The sequence below is a fragment of the Odocoileus virginianus genome, chromosome 3 (genome assembly GCF_023699985.2).
Source record: "Odocoileus virginianus isolate 20LAN1187 ecotype Illinois chromosome 3, Ovbor_1.2, whole genome shotgun sequence".
In the NCBI taxonomy this organism is placed as follows: Eukaryota; Metazoa; Chordata; class Mammalia; order Artiodactyla; family Cervidae; genus Odocoileus; species Odocoileus virginianus.
Window position 1 is genome coordinate 4309958 of NC_069676.1, and position 17505 is coordinate 4327462.

Below are 17505 nucleotides of genomic sequence, written 5' to 3' on the forward strand. Positions count from 1 at the left end.
GACGTAATGCAGAAACCAACACAATATTGTAAAGCAGTTATCCTCCAACTAAGAATAAATAATTTTTTTTTTTTAAAAAGTAGCCTCAGGACTTCCCTGGTGGTCCAGCGGCTAAGACTCTGCATTCCCAGTGCAGTGGGGCCCGAATTTGATCCTTGATCAGGAACTAGATCTAGATCCCAGGGGCCACAGCTAAGACTTGGTAGAGCTAAATAAATAAATAAATATTAATACAATAAAATAAAAGTAGCCTCACTATTCACAACAGCTGAAAGGCAGAAAGAGCCTGAGTGTCCATTGATGGATGACAGGATATAAAGAAAACATAGTCCGCCCACACAGCGGAATTTTACTCAGCCATGAAAAGGAAGGAAACACGGACACAAGCTAAAAGGTGGATGAACTTTGAAAACATCATGCTGTGTGAAAGAAGTTAGACGCAAAAGGTCACATTACATGATTCCACTTATACAAAATGTCCAGAGCAGGCAAATCCACAGGGACAGAAAGCAGATCGGTGGTGTCCAGGTGGCCTGGGGATAGGGAGTGACTGCTAATGGGGACAGGATTCCCTCTCTGGATGATAGAAAACATCCTGGAATTAGAGGTGGTGGTTGAACAGCATGGTGAATGTAATTAATGTCCCTGATTTGCATACTTTAAAAGGGTTAATTTTGTATTATGTAAGTTCATCTCAATTTTTTTTTTTAAGAAAGGGGAAAAAAAAAAAGCAGCTCTTCATTGCACAGATGGTGGAGGGTGGGAGCTGGGGCAGAGCCTCTAGAACCTGGGGACCAGGTTTGTTCTCCCTCCCCTACCCCTACATCCTAGCTGGGTGATTCCAGGCAAGTCACTCACTCTCTGGGTACTTTAGTGCCTTCATCTGTAGATGGATGAACAGTGGTACGAATATCATAGGGGAAAAATAATAACAACACAATACACGTGAAAGGTATAGTGCTGAAAAGGGCTCAAAACATGTTAAATTATATTTAAAAACATTAATGTGTTTCCTTGAAAAAAAAAAAATCAGGGACTTCTCTGGTGGTCCAGTGGTTAAGATTCCATGCTTCCAATGCAGGGGCCCCAGGTTCGAATCCTGGTCAGGGAAAAAGGATCCCACATGCCATGGGGCATGGCCAGAAAGAAGAAAAAGAAAAAATTACGCTGAATGAAAGGAGCCAGACACGAAAGGACAAAAACTGAAAGGTTTCACTTATATGAGGTCCCTATTACCATCTGAGGCACCTAGGGCTTCCCAGGTGGATCAGACGGTAAAGAATCTGCCTGCAGTGAGGGAGACCTGGGTTCAGTCCCTGGATCAGGAAGATCCCCTGGAGTAGGAAATGGAAACCCACCCAGTATTCCTGCCTGGAGAACTTCATAGATAGTACAGTTCACAGGGCTGTAAAGAGTCAGGCGTGACTGAAGCGACTGAGCGTGCAGAGCAGTCAGATTCATAGAGACAGAAAGTGTTTGAAACGGTGGGTGTCAGAGACCGGGGAGAGGGGAGGTGGGGAAGGAGTGTTTACTGTGGGCAGGGTTTCAGTTCTGAAGATGGAAACGTTCTGGAGATGAACGGTGGTGATGATGTGGTGCTCGGCCGTGTGTGACTCTTGTGACCCCACGGACTGTAGGCTGCCAGGCTCCTCTGCCGATGGGATTTCCCAGGCAAGAATACTGGAGTGGGGTACCGTTTCCTCCTCCAGGGGATCTTTCCCAACCAGGGAAGATCAAACCTGCGTCTCTGGAGTGTCCTGCCTTGGCAGGCAGGCTCTTTACCAGTAGCGCCACCTGGAAGGCCCACGCTAAGGACGACTACACAGCAGTGTGAACGTACTCAGTGCCGCTGATTTGTACGCCTACAGACGGTTCAAATGGCAAATTGTAAGTTGCTGCTGCTGCTAAGTTGCTTCAGTCGTGTCCGACTCTGTGTGACCCCATAGACGGCAGCCCACCAGGCTCCCCCATCCCTGGGATTCTCCAGGAAAGAACACTGGAGTGGGTTGCCATTTCCTTCTCCAATGCATGAAAGTGAAAAGTGAAAGTGAAGTCACTTCAGTCGTGTCCGAATCTTCCTGACCCCATGGACTGCAGCCCACCAGGCTCCCCCGTCCCTGGGATTCTCCAGGCAAGAACACTGGAGTGGGTTGCCATTTCCTTCTCCAATGCATGAAAGTGAAAAGTGAAAGTGAAGTCGTTCAGTCGTGTCCGACTCTTCCTGACCCCGTGGACTGCAGCCTACCAGGCTCCGCCATCCATGGGATTTTCCAGGCAAGAGTGGGTCGCCATCGTCTCCTCCACAAATTTTATGTTATATATATTTTATTGCAATTTGACAAAGAAAAAACTGGAAGCTACATTCTGTATCAGTCACCTTGCTGAGCAGGGACACTAAAAGCATCTGCTGAAGTGCTGACACCAAGGACTCTCAGGCACTTGTTATCAGGAAGACAAACAGCTTCCATCAGGCCTCTTTCCCTGACTGTGGGATCTTAGCACATGATTCCCTGTGGTCCGAGCTGTTCCCTGCGAACCAGACTCTCCACATTGGAGATTTTGAATTTGGCTCTTTACCAACTGTACTTCATTTGTTGAAAGCTGGGAACTATTAGATTCCAATTATAAATCCTCCAGAACTTTCTGGAATTCCTTCCTGCTTTTTCTCCCAATCTCAATGGAAAAATCTAAAATCAACACAGGATGGGACTTCCCTGGCTGTCCAGTGGTTAAGACTCCAAGCTTCCATTGCAGGGGTGAGGGGGAACTAAGATCCCACATGGCGCATAGCATGGCCAAATAAATAAATAAAACGAAACGAAATCTACAGAGTAAATGGGCTTCCCCGGTGGCTCAGTTAGTAAAGAATCCATCTGCAGTGCAGGAGACCAGGTTTGATCCCTGGGTCAGGAAGAACCCCTGGAAAAGGAAATGGCAACCCCCTCCAGTGTTCCTGACTGGGAAATTCCAAGGACAGAGGAGCCTGGCAGGCTACAGTCCATGGGTCACAAAGAGTTGGACATGACTGAAAAAGAGCGCGCGCACACACACACACACACACACACACACACACACACACACAATACTAGGTGACAAAACCCGTGAGTTACAGGGTAACTTTAATATAAAATACACTACATTAAAGACGGGAGCTTTGTGTTTAGTCCATCAGTTGTGTATTATTAAAGACATGGCCACCATAATTTCACGACTGTCTTATATGCAGCGTGCATATACTTTTCATAAAAGAAACATTTCAAAAATAATTTAAAGCACTTCACTCTCTTTCCAAAAGTATTTTTAAGTTATTCCTTTAAAAATTAACTCAAGCTAAAAAAAAAAGAAAACTAACCCAAGTAGTCAAACAACAAAGTCCTACTATATAGCACAAGGAACCATAGTCAATATCTTGCAATAAACTATAATGGAAAATAATTTGAAAAAGAATACACACATGTATATAACGTTGTATGTATATATCTATCATTTTTCTATACACCAGAAACTAACACAACATTGTAAATCAACTATATTTCAACTAAAAATAAATAAATAAATAAAAACTAACTGAAGTAATTTTTTTGAACATGGTGTTTGGACTCTGCCCTCAAGTTAAAGACAAAAAGAACCATCAGCAAATACTAAATTCTAGTGAGTAGGTTTTCTTTGGGGGAAGTGTGGGTTAGCAATTCTGAAGTTCCTTTCTATTTATTCTAGGATTGATCAAAGAAGTGAACACACTGGGGATCACGGGGGTGGGGGGGAGGTCCACACTGTCGGAGGAAGGAGTTATATGTCTGTGATGTTGGATCCAATTTGGAGGTATCCGTGCAAATTCTAGGGTTTTGATACAGAAATGGGTGTGAGTTTGGGCGCTCTCAAAATACTGCTGTTTTTAAAATGGATAACCAACAAGGACCCACTGTATAGCACAGGGAACTTTACTCCATATTATATAACAACCTAAATGGGGAAAGAATTTGAAAAAAAATAGATATATGTATATATAGAACTGAATCACTTTGCAGGACACCTGAAACTAATAGTTAATCAACTATGTTGGTGGTGGTGGTAGTGTTTAGTTGCTCGGTCGTGTCCAATTCTGCGACCCTATGGACTCTAGCCTGCCAGGTTCCTCCGTCTATGGGATTTCCCAAGCAAGAACACTGGAGTGGGTTGCCATTTCCTTCTCCAGGGGATCTTTCCAACCCAGGGGTCGAACCCACGTCTTCTGCATCACCAGGCAGATTCTTTACCACTGAGCCACCAGGGAAGCCCTAATCAACTGTACTCCAATATAAAATAAAAAGTGATTTTTTTTTTAAAGAAAGAGGTGCAGGGGTGGGTGAGTGGGTATGAATGTACACACCTCCACTTTCCAGCTCTGTCCACTGACAGAGCTCAGAAACAATGACATCCTGGCAGCAATGAGCACACCCAGCTCCCCGATTCCAGCTTTATGATTTTTTAAAAATTTTTAATTGGAGGATTTCATTATTGCTTTACACTGTTGTGTTGGTTTCTGCCAAATATCGATGTGAATCGGCCATAAATATACACATGCCCCCTCCCTCTTTAGCCTCCCCCCACCCCACCCCCATCTCATCCCTCTAGGTCATCACAGAGCACTGGGCTGCGCCCCGTGTTATACGGTAACTTCCCACTAGCCATCTACTTTACCCGTGGTAGTGGGTATGTGTCAATGCTAAAAATACGGAATGCTTAATGAGTTTGCCTGTTATCCTTGTGTGGAGGCCATGCTAATCTTCCCTGTATTGTTCCAGTTTTAGTACATGCGCTACAGAAGCGAGCTCCAGCTTTCCCTTTTTAAATACTATTATCCGTTAAAAGAATGAAGGCTTTCTTGGAGAAGTGGCTCATTTCAGGGATGGGGCAGGGAAAGTATAAAGGTGGACCTGGAGTTACTACATGACCCAGTAATTCCCCTGCTAATACAAACATACACACCTAAGATAAATGAAGACCTTCATCCACACAAAAACTTGTATGTGAATGTCCATCCAGCATTACTCTTATAACCAAAAGGTGGAAATAACCCACATGGCCGTCAATGAGTGAACAAATAAATAAGATAAGATCTCATCCATACAGTGAAATATTACACAGCCATGAAAAGGAGTGAAGCACTGATTCAAGCTACAACAGGAATGGATCTCAAAAATGTTGTGCTGTGTTATGAAAGGAGACATAAAAGGTCACATCCTATATGATTCCATTTTTATGATATGTCCAGAAAAGGCAAATCCATGGAGACAGAAGATAAATGAGTGGCGACCTGAAGAAAAGGAGGAATGGGAATGATAGTCAATGCGTATGAGGCTTTTTTTGAAGTGATGAAAATGTTCTGGACTTATATCAAGGTGATGGTTGTACAACTCTGTGACTATAATTAATAAATCGCTAAATCATACACTTTAAGAGGGTGGAATTTATGGTACGTGATTATATCTCAATTCTAAAAAAGCACACAAAGCATCTGACATCCGACACTCAGGCAGAAATCAGTAAATCTGAAATTACTGGGAAATTAAATATGTATTTCCAGGGACTTCCCTGGTGGTCCAGTGACTAAAGACTCCGCTCTCCTGGTGCAGGGGACACAGGTTCAATCCCTGGTCCAGGAAGATTCACAAGCCACAGAGCAAATAAGCCTGTATGTGACAACCACTGAACCCATGCTCTGCAACAAGAGGAGCCATCACTGAGAAACTTGCAGGCAGCAGTGAAGACCCAGTGCAGCCAAAAATAGATTAAATAAATCACTATTTTTTCAAAAAGTGAGCATGGAACCAAAAAAAGAAGAAAGTGCAAAAAAAAAAAAAAAGAAGAAGAAAGTGCTCAAAATTAATGGGCTTCCCAGGTGGCACCAGTGGTAAAGAACCCACCTGCCAATGTAGGAGACATGAGACGGGTTCAGTCCCTGGATGGGGATGATCCCCTGGAGAAGGAAACGGCAACCCACTCCAGTATTCTTGCCTGGCAAATCCTATGGACAGAGAGGATCCTGGCGGGCTACAGTTCATGGGGTTGAAAAGAGTTGGACACGACTGAAGTGACCTAACGCAACACAGGAATGACAGGGACATGGACTATAGACAACTACAGCCAGGCTGCCATGGGCCAAATCTGGGACAATCTGAACACCAAAATTAAGACAGTAAGAAAAGAATCTGGAAAAGAGTAGATGTGTGTGTGTGTGTGTGTGTGTGTGTGTGTGTGTATAACTGAATCAGTTTGCTGTACCCCTGAAACTAACACATTGTCAGTCAACTCCACTCCAATATAAAATAAAATTTTTTAAAAAAAATTAAGAGAGGAACTTCCCTGGTGGTCCAGTAGTTAAGACTCTGTGCTCCAAACGCAGGAGGCCCAGGTCCCATCCCTGGTCAGGGCACTAGATCCTGTTTGCCACAACTAAAAATCCTGCATACTGCAATGAAGATCCATGTGCCGCAACTAAGACGGGGCATAGTCAAAGAAAAAATAATTTTAAAAATTAAGAGAGTAAGAGATTATCATCTGTGGAGGACAGTCAGTACCCATGAATTCACACAGATACAAATACACTTCCAGTAGAAAGCCATAAAAAGTATCGAGGGAAAGAAGGAATTAGAAAACCATCATTTGGCAAGCATCATAGGAAAATAATAACTGATTGAGGTGAGACCCTCCAGGAGATCCTAATGTGATCTTGATCTAACTCTCTATGGGATACTTTTTCATTACAAAGGGCAAGAAAGTAACTTTGCAGAGAAGAAATTCATCAGCTCTCACCTTTAACAAGCCATCAGTGTATCCAGTGCCTCCTGATACCATCCTTGAAGAAGGACACAACATCACTTCTGTGGGATTCTTGCCCCAAACACACAGCCTCCGGTCTGGTCTTGAGGAAACACCACCCCAAGGGACATTCTCCAAGAACAGTTCTTAGCCAACAACGTCATCCGTGAGACTCAAAGGAAGACTGAGGAACTTCCCAGATCACAAGGGATTAAAGAAATGGGACAACTGAACCCTATGCACAATCCAGAATTCTCTTTCACCATGAAGAATTTTAATAGGATGGTGGGCAAAATCTGAATCAGAGCTGTATATTATAGAATTGTATCAGGGTTCAAGGAGTCTGATTTCGATTACTGTGCTGAGGTTGTGTTTTAGGAAATATACAGTGGCATATTTAAAGATAGAGGGTCTCATGTCTGCAACTGACTCCTAAATAAAACAAAGCATGACAGTTCCTCAAAATATGAAACAGAGAACTATCATATGATGCAACCATGCCACTTCAGGCTGTATGCCCACAAAAACTGAAAGCAGGGTCTTGAAGAGATACTCCCTATTCATGTTCATAGCTGTATTACTCACAGGAGCTAAAATTTAGAAGCAACCCGAGTGTCTACTGACCCATTAATGGATAAGCAAAATGTGGTATATACATGCAATGGACTATTAATCAGCTTTAAAGAGGAAGGAAATTCTGACACATGTTACTGTATGAGTGAACCTTGAAAACATTATGCTAAATGAAATAAGCCAGACACAAAAGGACAAAACAGGATGGCCTGACTTATATGAAGTCCCTGGTGTAGTCAGAGTCTTAGTGACAGAAAGTACAATGATAGTTGCCAGGGACTATGGGGAGAGGGGAGAATGGGGAGTTAGGGTTTAATGGCAATGGAGTTTCAGTTTGGAAGATGAAAAAGTTCTGGAAATGAATGATGATGATGGATGCAAACAATGTGGATATACTTAATGCCATTGAACTGCACACTTAATAACAGTTAATGTGGTAAAGTTTATGTTATACATATTTTACCACAATTAAAAAAATTTCTTAGCAGTAAGAAAATATTTTAAACTATATTTATCTACCTACCTATCTGTCTATATGCTCAGTCACATCTAACTCTTTGTGACCCCATGGACTGTAGCCCACCAGGTTCCTCTGTCCATGGAATTTTTCAAGCAAGAATACTGGAGTGGGTTGCCATTTCATTCTCCAGGGGATCTTTCTAACCCAGGGATCTAAACTGAGTCTCCTACATAGGCAGATAAATTCTTTACCACTGAGCCACTTGGGAAGCCCCTAATTATATAGAGAAATGTAATATAATGTTAACATTTGGGGAGTCTGGGTGTGAAAAGACTTTTTTGCACTATCCTTATAACTTGTCAAAAAATAAAATTTTTTTTAATGAATGGGGTTAAAGATGGCTTGAATGCAGAGTCCCAAAGAATAGCAAGGAGAGATATAAGAAAGCCTTCCTCAGCAATCAATGCAAAGAAATAGAGGAAAACAACAGAATAGGAAAAACCAGAGATCTCTTCAAGAAAATTAGAGATACCAAGGGAACATTTCATGCAAAGATGGGCTCAATAAAGGACAGAAATGGCATGGACCTAACAGAAGCAGAAGCTATTAAGAAGAGGTGGCAAGAATACACAGAAGAACTGTACAAAAAAGATCTTCATGACCCAGATAATCACAATGGTGTGATCACTCACCTAGAGCCAGACATCCTGGAATGTGAAGTCAACTGGGCCTTAGGAAGCATCACTACGAACAAAGCTAGTGGAGGTGATGGAATTCCAGTTGAGCTATTTCAAATCCTGAAAGATGATGCTGTGAAAGTGCTACATTCAATATGCCAGCAAATTTGGAAAACTCAGCAGTGGCCACAGGACTGGAAAAGGTCAGTTTTCATTCCAATCCCAAGGAAAGGCAATGCCAAAGAATGCTCAAATGAACGCACAACTGCACTCATCTCACACACAGTACTCTTGCCTAGAAAATCCCATGGATGGAGGAGCCTGGTAGGCTGCAGTCCACTGGGTCACTAAGAGTCGGACATGACTGAGAGATTTCACTTTCACGCATTGGAGGAAATGGCAACCCACTCCTGTGTTCTTGCCTGGAGAATCCCGGGGGTGGGGGGAGCCTGGTGGGCTGCCGTCTGTGGGGTTGCACAGGATCGGACACGATTGAAGCGACTTAGCAGCAGCAGCAGCACACGCTAGTAAAGTAATGCTTAAAATTCTCCAAGCCAGGCTTCAGCGATTCGTGAACTGTGAACTTTCAGATGTTCAAGCTGGATTTAGAAAAGGCAGAGGAACCAGAGATCAAATTGCCAACACCCGCTGGATCACTGAGAAAGCAAGAGAGTTCCAGAAAAACATCTATTTCTGCTTTATTGACTATGCCAAAGCCTTTGACTGTGTGGATCACAGTAAACTGTGGAAAATTCTGAAAGAGATGGGAATACCAGACCACCTGACCTGCCTCTTGAGAAACTTGTATGCAGGTCAGGAAGCAACAATTAGAACTGGACATGGAACAACAGACTGGTTCCAAATAGGGAAAGGAGTACGTCAAGGCTGTATATTGTCACCCTGCTTATTTAACTTATATGCAGAGTACATCATGAGAAACGCTGGGCTGGATGAACCACAAGCTGGAATTAAGATTGCTGGGAGAATTATCAATAACTTCAGATATGCAGATGACACCACCCTTATGGCAGAAAGTGAAGAGGAACTAAAAAGCCTCTTGATGAAAGTGAAAGAGGAGAGTGAAAAGGTTGGCTTAAAGCTCAACATTAAGAAAACTAAGATCATGGCATCTGGTCCCATCACTTCATGGTAAATAGATGGGGAAACTGTGGAAACAGTGGCTGACTTTGTTTTTCTGGGCTCCAAAATCACTGCAGATGGTGATTGCAGCCATGAAATTAAAAGGTGCTTACTCCTTGGAAGGAAAGTTATGACCAACCCAGACAGCATATTGAAAAACAGAGACATTACTTTGTCAACAAAGGTCCATCTAGTCAAGGCTGTGGTTTTTCCAGTGGTCATGTGTGGATATGAGAGTTGGACTATAAAGAAAGCTGAGCTCCGAAGAATTGATGCTTTTGAACTGTGGTGTTGGAGAAGACTCTTGAGAGTCCCTTGGACTGCAAGGAGATCAACCAGTCCATCCCAAAGGAGATGAGTCCTGGGTGTTCATTGGAAGGAGTGATGCTGAAGCTGAAACTCCAGTATTTTGGCCACCTGATGCAAAGAGCTGACTCACTGGAAAAGACCCTGATGCTGGGAAAGATTGAGGGCAGGAGGAGAAGGGGACGACAGAGGATGAGATGGTTGGATGGCATCACCGACTCAATGGACATGGATTTGGGTGGACTCCGGGAGTTGGTGACGGACAGGGAGGCTTGGCATGCTGCGGTTCATGGGGTCGCAAAGAGTCGGACATGACTGAGCGACTGAACTTAACTGAAAGATGGCTTTCTCTCCCACCACTGCTGAGAGGAGAAATCTCCAGCAAAGACCTCTCTCGGCATAAGGTAAATAATTTCATTTATCTTTATATCCTGTCAATGACAACCTCACTTTTCCTTACCCTCCTGCACCTTGCAGCTTGAAATTTTCCTGTCCCCTCTCCGGCTTTTCTTCCCCATGGACTTGGCAGCCCTTTCTGGCAACAGAAGATGAAAGGCCAGTAATTAGAAGAATCCGCGACTTCCCTGGTGGTCCCGTGGTTAAGAATTGGCCTGCCAATGCAGGGGACACCGGTTCAATCCCTGGGCCGGGAAGAATCCACATGGAGCAGAGCAACTAAGCCCACGTGCCGCAACCACTGAGGACGGAGCCCTGGAGCCTGTGCTCAGCAACAAGAGAAGCCACTGCAGGGAGAAGCCCGCACACCGCAACCAGCGGATAGCCCCACTCTCCGCAGCCAGAGAAAGCCCGCGCGCAGCAATGAAGACCCAGTGCAGCCTAAAATAAATAATTTTAAAAAAGAATCCTCAAGAAAAAAATCTATCCCCCAGGTTAAGTGAGGACTTCTTTATTGATTTAGAGTTTGGCTTGGGGACTTGTCCTCAAAGTGAGACTGCTGTCCATGTGACAGACTACCCAATGTGCGGGCAAGTCAACTGGGGGAACCATCTCTGTGGGTGGGGGGCTGGGAGACTGAAGATGCTGCTAACTCGGTTAGTATCCCAGCCAGGGAAACTCTAGCGGGCACAGGAACCCTCTTGGTGGCCACCACGATGTGATGTGCCAGACGGCCACGCAGCAGCCCCCCCATGGAGCCTCTCTGTGCCCCTCTCCCTTCAGCCAGCAGACGGGTCCCTGCATGCCGATCACCCTCATCTGCACAGAGTAACTCAAGGCTCACTCCCACTGGGTGACGTTTACCCAGCATTAGTGGGAACAACTGCCCACATCGACGGCTGATTCAAAAATCACCTGATGCCAGCATGGTATCATGGAGTGGGTCACCTTCTTGTTCGAACCTTTTCTCCTCATGTCCTCTGGGTCCTCACCTACCCCCTCCCCAGCTGGGGGTAAAATAAACTAAGAAAACCATCTCTGGGACTTCCCTGGTGGTCCAGTGGTTGAGAATCTGCTTTCCAATGCAAGGGACGTGGGGTCTGATCCCTGGCTGGGGAACTAAGATTCCACAGGCCTCAGGGCAACTAAGCCCATGTGCTGAAACTAGAGAAGGCTCCACACTGCAATGAGGACCCAGTGCAGCTGAAATTTAAAAAGAAAAGAAAATCATCATTGAAGATACACACACGTCACGTGGCCAGCATCCCCAGAGAGGCGTCCACATGTTCATCAGAGACCCTGAGAGGGGCATCCTTGCTGCTTTATCCTTGGGGAGCGAACCCTGAAGCCCCCAGTGCCAGTGCCAAGGGGAAGGGGGCAGTCGGGAGAGAAGACAGCTGTCCCTGCCCCCACAGACACACCAGCGCAGGCTGAGCACAAGCAGCCAGCATGAGAGGACCGTGGAGCCCGCTCCATGGACCATCTCCTTGCCTGCAGCGTGAGACCAGGCAGCACCCATCTGTGGTGGCAGAGCTCAAGAATCAGCGGCCTGCAGGGCGGGGTGAGGCGATGGGGGCCAGGGGGCGGGTGCTGAGCAGGAAAGAATGCTCTGGGTTGATGGCAATCAAACAACTCTCTTGCTCAAAGCATTAGTGACATGGGCATAGATACTTTTTTATTTTATTTTATTGTCACACAGCACGGTATATGGGGATCTTCCTGGGCCAGGAATTGAACCCAAGTCCCCTGCAGTGGAAGTGCAGCGTCTTTACCATTGGACCACCAGGGAAGTCCTAGGCATAAATACTTTTCACCAAAGTGATGCGGGCATTGAAGACATGGGTACATGACTTTATACAAATGATTCCCCAACTTTAAGAAGGGCAAGGGTGGGAGAGGAATAGCTACACTTCTCACTTGAAGTTAGGAAAAGCTCAATTCCTGGCCTCTGGATACTTTCTGCTCCAAAAGGTCTGGAGGGTTTTCCTGGGGGGGAGGGTAGCAGTGCATCCCAAGTCCACCAGGCACATTCCGTGAAAGGAAAGGGGCTTGGGCGCCCCAGACAACACTGTCTACACCCCGTCTACCTGACAAGACCCTGCCACTCGGCCGCGTCTGACCGAGTCCCTTGACCCCACAACAAAGACCTGCTTTGTTCCCTGGTTAATATCCTTAGCAGGTCTGTCTAGACTCACTGCGGCAGTAATTGTCCCGTGATGTCACTAGGACCTGTGACCCGGTTCCTCCTTGCCCTGCTCGGTCAGGGAAGGCTCCAGACTTCCCCCAGCTAAGGGGTCCCAGCCCTTGACACCCACCTGAGCTTCCTAGGGAGAGACACACCCACAGCCAGCATCCCATGCTGACCACCCAAGACCTGCGAGGAGATGTGACACTTGAAAAATGCACTCCTCTCCTGCTTGAGGTGCTGAGACGCAGCGGTGTCTTGGGCAAGAGGAAAGGCTGGAGTGCCCCTCTGTCCCCAGAACTCCCACCTCCCTCATGGAGCTGGTGGGAAACAGGTCACTCTCTGCTGGGGCACAAGTTCACCCAGGGCATGCAGAAGGAAGGTCAGATGAGAGAGAGAAGAGAGAGAGAGACAGGGAAAGACAGACACACAGAGAGGCCACAGGAAACTGGGAGAGAGAGACAGAGGGGAAGAGATATGAAGAGAGAAGGGGAAAGACAGAGGCCCAGAGAGCAAGAGACACCCAGAGAAAAACCGAGAGACACAGAGACATGGAGAGACAGACCGAGAGGGGTGATCTGGTCCCTGGCAGAGGAGGAGGAGTTCCTCCCGCAGGTGGCAGCTTAAGCTTCAGGAAAAAGCAGTTGGGACAGGAGGTGACTTGCTGCTCACCTCCCCTCACCCAACATCCATCTTCAGCTTGAGCTGATGACATCAGTGGTTGCCCACAGCTAATGCCTGGACCACACCAAGGGCCTTCCTAGGCAGATTTTCTTGAGGAATGGGTTAGACCCATCTGGTGGCTATGCCCCTCTCATGGGCAAATCTGTTCCATCCAGAGTAACTGAGAAGCACCACCAGCAGTTCCAAGGTACCCCATGGGGGATCCTGCAGATGCCCTGCCGTACAGAAGGTGTGGGTTGTTGTTTAGTCGCTCAGTTATGTCCGACACTTTGTGACCCCATGGACTGTAGCCCACCAGGCTCCTCTGTCCATGGGACTTTCCAGGCAAGAGTACTGGAGTGCAAAGGCATGGGCCCCAACTGCAACTGCATTGACACCACGTTCTAGAATAGGCAGAATGCACCTATGGTGGCCATAAAGTCTGCAGAGACATCTGCACCTGGGTGGGGGGCAGGGGGCAGTGGGAGTAGCTGGGAAAGGACATAGGGGCTTCTGCAATGCAGAAGAGCAGAGGAGGGTCTGAGAATGTTCTAGATCTCAATCTGGACTCAGGCGCCACAGAGGTGCACAGGCGTGGAACATCATGGAGTTAGATATCTGCGTGCACTCAGGGTACATGGGGGCGGCACCAGCTTTTTAAAAGGGAAACGATCAGGTCTGGGAAGGTTGGCATCTTTTTAGCTGGGGAATGGTGGAGAACCTCCTCTTCCTGTCTCATAAAGTAAAGGAAGGAAACTGAAAGACTTCTAGAGGCGAAGTCTGGAGGGAGGGTTGACTGAAACAGAAAGTGGATCTCCCCTCCGGCAGCAGGAGGAGAAGCTGTCATCCTTCACCATCCGAGTCCTGATGCTCGGAGGGATTTCCAAAGATTGTTTAATTGATTTTTCTCCTATTTAGATGCAGATCATAGTGTCTGGGGGCCCGGGAATTCAGACACACGGCTTTGTGTCCACTCAGCCCCGTGAAGACTCCTGTCTGAAACTCGCACAAAGCCAGACACACACATCTTGAGAAACACGCTGTTTCTTTTTTGTCTGGGGCTCCAGGGAGCGGGTGCGACGAGCAGGGCCTCAGACACGCTCCCATCTGTGGAGTCCCGGGGGTCCCGTCCCTCTGTCCTGCTTCCAAAGTGGGGTGAAATTTTTTTAAAAAAGAGAGACGAATGTGGCTGAGATTTTGAGGTCTGGAAGAAGGGTATAAAAAAACGTGGGGATCTCCCAACTAGGTGTTGATACACTGAGGTTTCAACTTGGATTTTCCTCCAAATTCAGGGCTCTGGAGTGGAAAGCCAGGGCAGGGGGTGCTTTAAATCAAGCAGCTAATGGGCGAGGATTAACACTAGTTTGGCTCCAGTCTCTGCAGATCTGATTTATATAAGGAGAAAATGTTCCTCTCTTTCTCTCTGCCCATTGTTTCCCAGTCTGTCTCTCCAAATGCCGCAGCTGACAAAGAAACTAGAAGGCTTGGGACAACTGGGAAGACTCCCCCCTCCCTGCCCTCAATACGCAGTTTTTGCTTCCTTCAGCTGCCAGGAGGCAACACAGAGGACCGCTGCAATCCCCTCTACAAGGTTGCCACAATTCCCAATATCCCTGCCTGGCCCCCCCTAAACCTGGCCGGGGCATGGGACACTTCTGAAGAAATACTGTTCTGGTTTCTCAGCTGGATGACCTCAAATAACTCTCTGTGGGCCTCAGTTGCCTCATCTGTAAAGTGGCCACAAGAATAAACACACCTAAGGGTTGTTGGAAGAACTCAGTGCTCTAGGCAGAAAAAAATGCCTGGCACAGAGCAAGCACTCAACAAACATTACAGCAGCAACTATCTGAGCAGGAATATCTATGACTCAACATCTCTCTCCGGGAAACTTCATGGGAGATGCTCTCTTCATAGGTTCCTTGCTTTCTTTGGCACCAGATACTGCCAGGGGAAGCCCAGCCTGATTTCTCCCCTCTGGTTTCAGTTACCTGGACCGCAATCCAACTGGCATTCACAGTGTGTTCCCCAAAAGGGCCGAATCCTGAAAAAAAAGTAAAAGCAGCACATCACCACCCAGCGGCCCCTCCTGGCCCGCCAAGGGCCAGGTGGCTGCGTGTATCCACAAGAACGGAGCACGGAGCTTCGGGAGCAGCCATGCCTGGGACAATGTCAGGGGCCCGGTCCAAGTTCTGGGGTGCACCCAGCGGCCCCTCCCGGCCCGCCCAGGGCCAGGTGGCTGCGTGTATCCACAAGAACGGAGCACAGAGTTTCGGGAGCAGCCATGCCTGGGACAATGTCAGGGGCCCGGTCCAAGTTCTGGGGTGCACCCAGCGGTCCCTTCAGAGAACCCTGCCACGTAACTGTTCTTAACTGAAGTTGCGAGTCCTTCCTTGCTCTCACTCTCACCTGGCCTCGTGCGCCAAGGGGCCAGCGCCCGCTTTTGCTCCAGAAAAGGCCGACTTTGTTTCCCTCGCAGTGTCTTCCCCTTGCTGTGACCCCCAAATATAACGATTTTATCACTGTCTTCGTTTCTGGGCTCTGGAATTACAGGGCTGGAGGTGCTCCGTGATTCACGGTCTGATAAGGAATGGCCCTTAAGGGATGTACGTGGGTATCTCCCAGGTCAGGCTGTCCAGGCACCATCCCATCATCCTCCTCCCTAGTCACTGCGCCCCATTTATTTACAAACCAGACTGTACCTAAGGATGTGCCGGGTGCTCTGCATGCCCTGTGGCCTTCAGCCCCCCTGTGCCTCCCTTTCAGGCAAGGGTGTTTCCTGACTGAAACACAGAGGTGAGACCAGCTGTCCACGGTCACATAGCGAGAAGACGGAGGGGCAGGGATTCAAACCCAGACCCAGCAGAGTCTGTGGCCTGCCTCTTCTGACCAACCCAAATATACTATCTAAAAAATAAATCTCTTGAAGAGAGGCTGTCCTTGATCACGTGTCATGGATCACTCCAGCTGGGCCAAGTGCCCCAAGCAGTATCATAGCTCTGGGATGAATACTGTGCCCCGGAACAGCAGGGGGCCCCCAAGTAGGGTCAGAATCTCACTACCCCTTTCCTCGTCCTGCATGGACCAAACATGGGTCCCAGCTCAGACACTGACAAACAAGGGCACCTCTGTGAGCCTAGGTATCCCCTTCTGCAAAATGAGACGGTAAAGATCTAATAACATCAGGCCAGAAAAATGTCCCTCCCAGGGCCGCCGCCAGAGTCAGCCCTAAAGTAATAAACAAGCGGACACAGGAGGGCTGCAGGGGAAAGTGACCCTCTGGCAGCCTGACACACCTGCCAAGTAAGTGGCTTCTTCCGTCCTCCTAGGAATTCCAGGGCCAGCCAGGACCTTCCTGGGCCACATACCACCTGTTTGAGTCTCAGCCGGATTGCTCACTGTCACCCCTCAGGACGGGTCCCCCCCTCCCACCCCCGGCAGAGGCCCGGCGGAAGTTGACGCCCACGAGGCTCCGAGGTGGAGTCTCTCGGAGGGGGAGGCGCAGTTAGTTTCGGGGAGTTGGTGACAGAGGAGGGGGGGGGAGGGGGGAGCAGGCTTATCCACAAACAGCCCGGGCAGGAAGGATTTTGATCAAGACAGTCCCTTAAACAACCGGAAGAACGGCCAGCACCCGAGGTCCCCCGAACTCCGCCGGCCCCTGCCTCGGGGGAGCAGCCCCTCATTAGCGCAGGGTTCGGGGAGCCGTGTCCGGCAAGACGTTCATTTGTCACCGGGGCACTTCCTGCCCGCAAATCGGCCTTTGTCCCCTGGGACCGGGGGTGGTGACAAACCCGACCTCGGGAGGCAGACACAACAAACAGGTGTCCGGAGGGTCAGTGTCCCCAACCGGGGAAGGGAGGACGCCAGAGGGGCCTGCTCCGTGCGGGGCGTTTGCCAGGACCCCCACGTCCTTGGCTGCCCCGACCCCTGACAGTGGGACCCCAGGGGCGCCCCCTTCTCCACGTTCTCTGTTTCGCGCGGACTGCGCTGGGACCCCGTGGGCGATGACACCTTCCAAACCTGAGGCGACTTCTAGCACCTGCCCCACCCGGCCGCCGCGTCCCTCCCCGCGACGCGCCCCGCTGCCTCCCGAACCGCCCCACCCAGCCCTGCCCCGGGCCGCCGCGGCCGCGGCCGCCATGCGCGCGATGCCCTCGTACCCGTCACCACCACCGCCTTCCTGGGCTGCTCCATGGCCGGCTCAGGCTGTGCCTCTGACCGGTTCCCGGTCCGCACTGGCGAGTCAGCTGCCGCTGCTCGGACCCGCGCCGCCCCGCCCCCGAGCCCGACCCCGACCCCGCCCCCGA

General features: G+C 48.4%; 1 protein-coding gene and 2 non-coding genes across 18 annotated transcripts in view; 1 reads left to right on the forward strand and 2 right to left on the reverse strand.

Annotated features, from left to right (window-relative positions):
* Positions 1-17505, reverse strand: part of PGPEP1 (pyroglutamyl-peptidase I) — a 59651-nt gene that overhangs the window by 22802 nt on the left and 19344 nt on the right. For 4 of the 16 annotated variants that reach the window (XM_070461753.1, XM_070461761.1, XM_070461778.1 and 1 more), the window contains one exon: positions 15190-15242. The exons of 1 other annotated variant lie outside the window; for it this stretch is intronic. In XM_070461753.1, coding sequence (XP_070317854.1) covers positions 15190-15212 — 23 coding nt within the window. In that variant the 5' untranslated portion in view covers positions 15213-15242. Of the gene's footprint in view, positions 1-10417; positions 10493-15189; positions 15243-16494; positions 16587-17358; positions 17465-17505 lie in introns of those variants that run through there. 11 more of the 16 variants (XM_070461741.1, XM_070461749.1, XM_070461751.1 and 8 more) reach the window with 7 other exon arrangements.
* Positions 1039-1111, forward strand: TRNAW-CCA (transfer RNA tryptophan (anticodon CCA)). Its single transcript has one exon. It is a non-coding gene; the product is annotated as a tRNA-Trp (tRNA).
* On the reverse strand, positions 4708-4810 carry LOC139034527 (U6 spliceosomal RNA). The gene has a single exon (XR_011487073.1). It is a non-coding gene; the product is annotated as a U6 spliceosomal RNA (small nuclear RNA).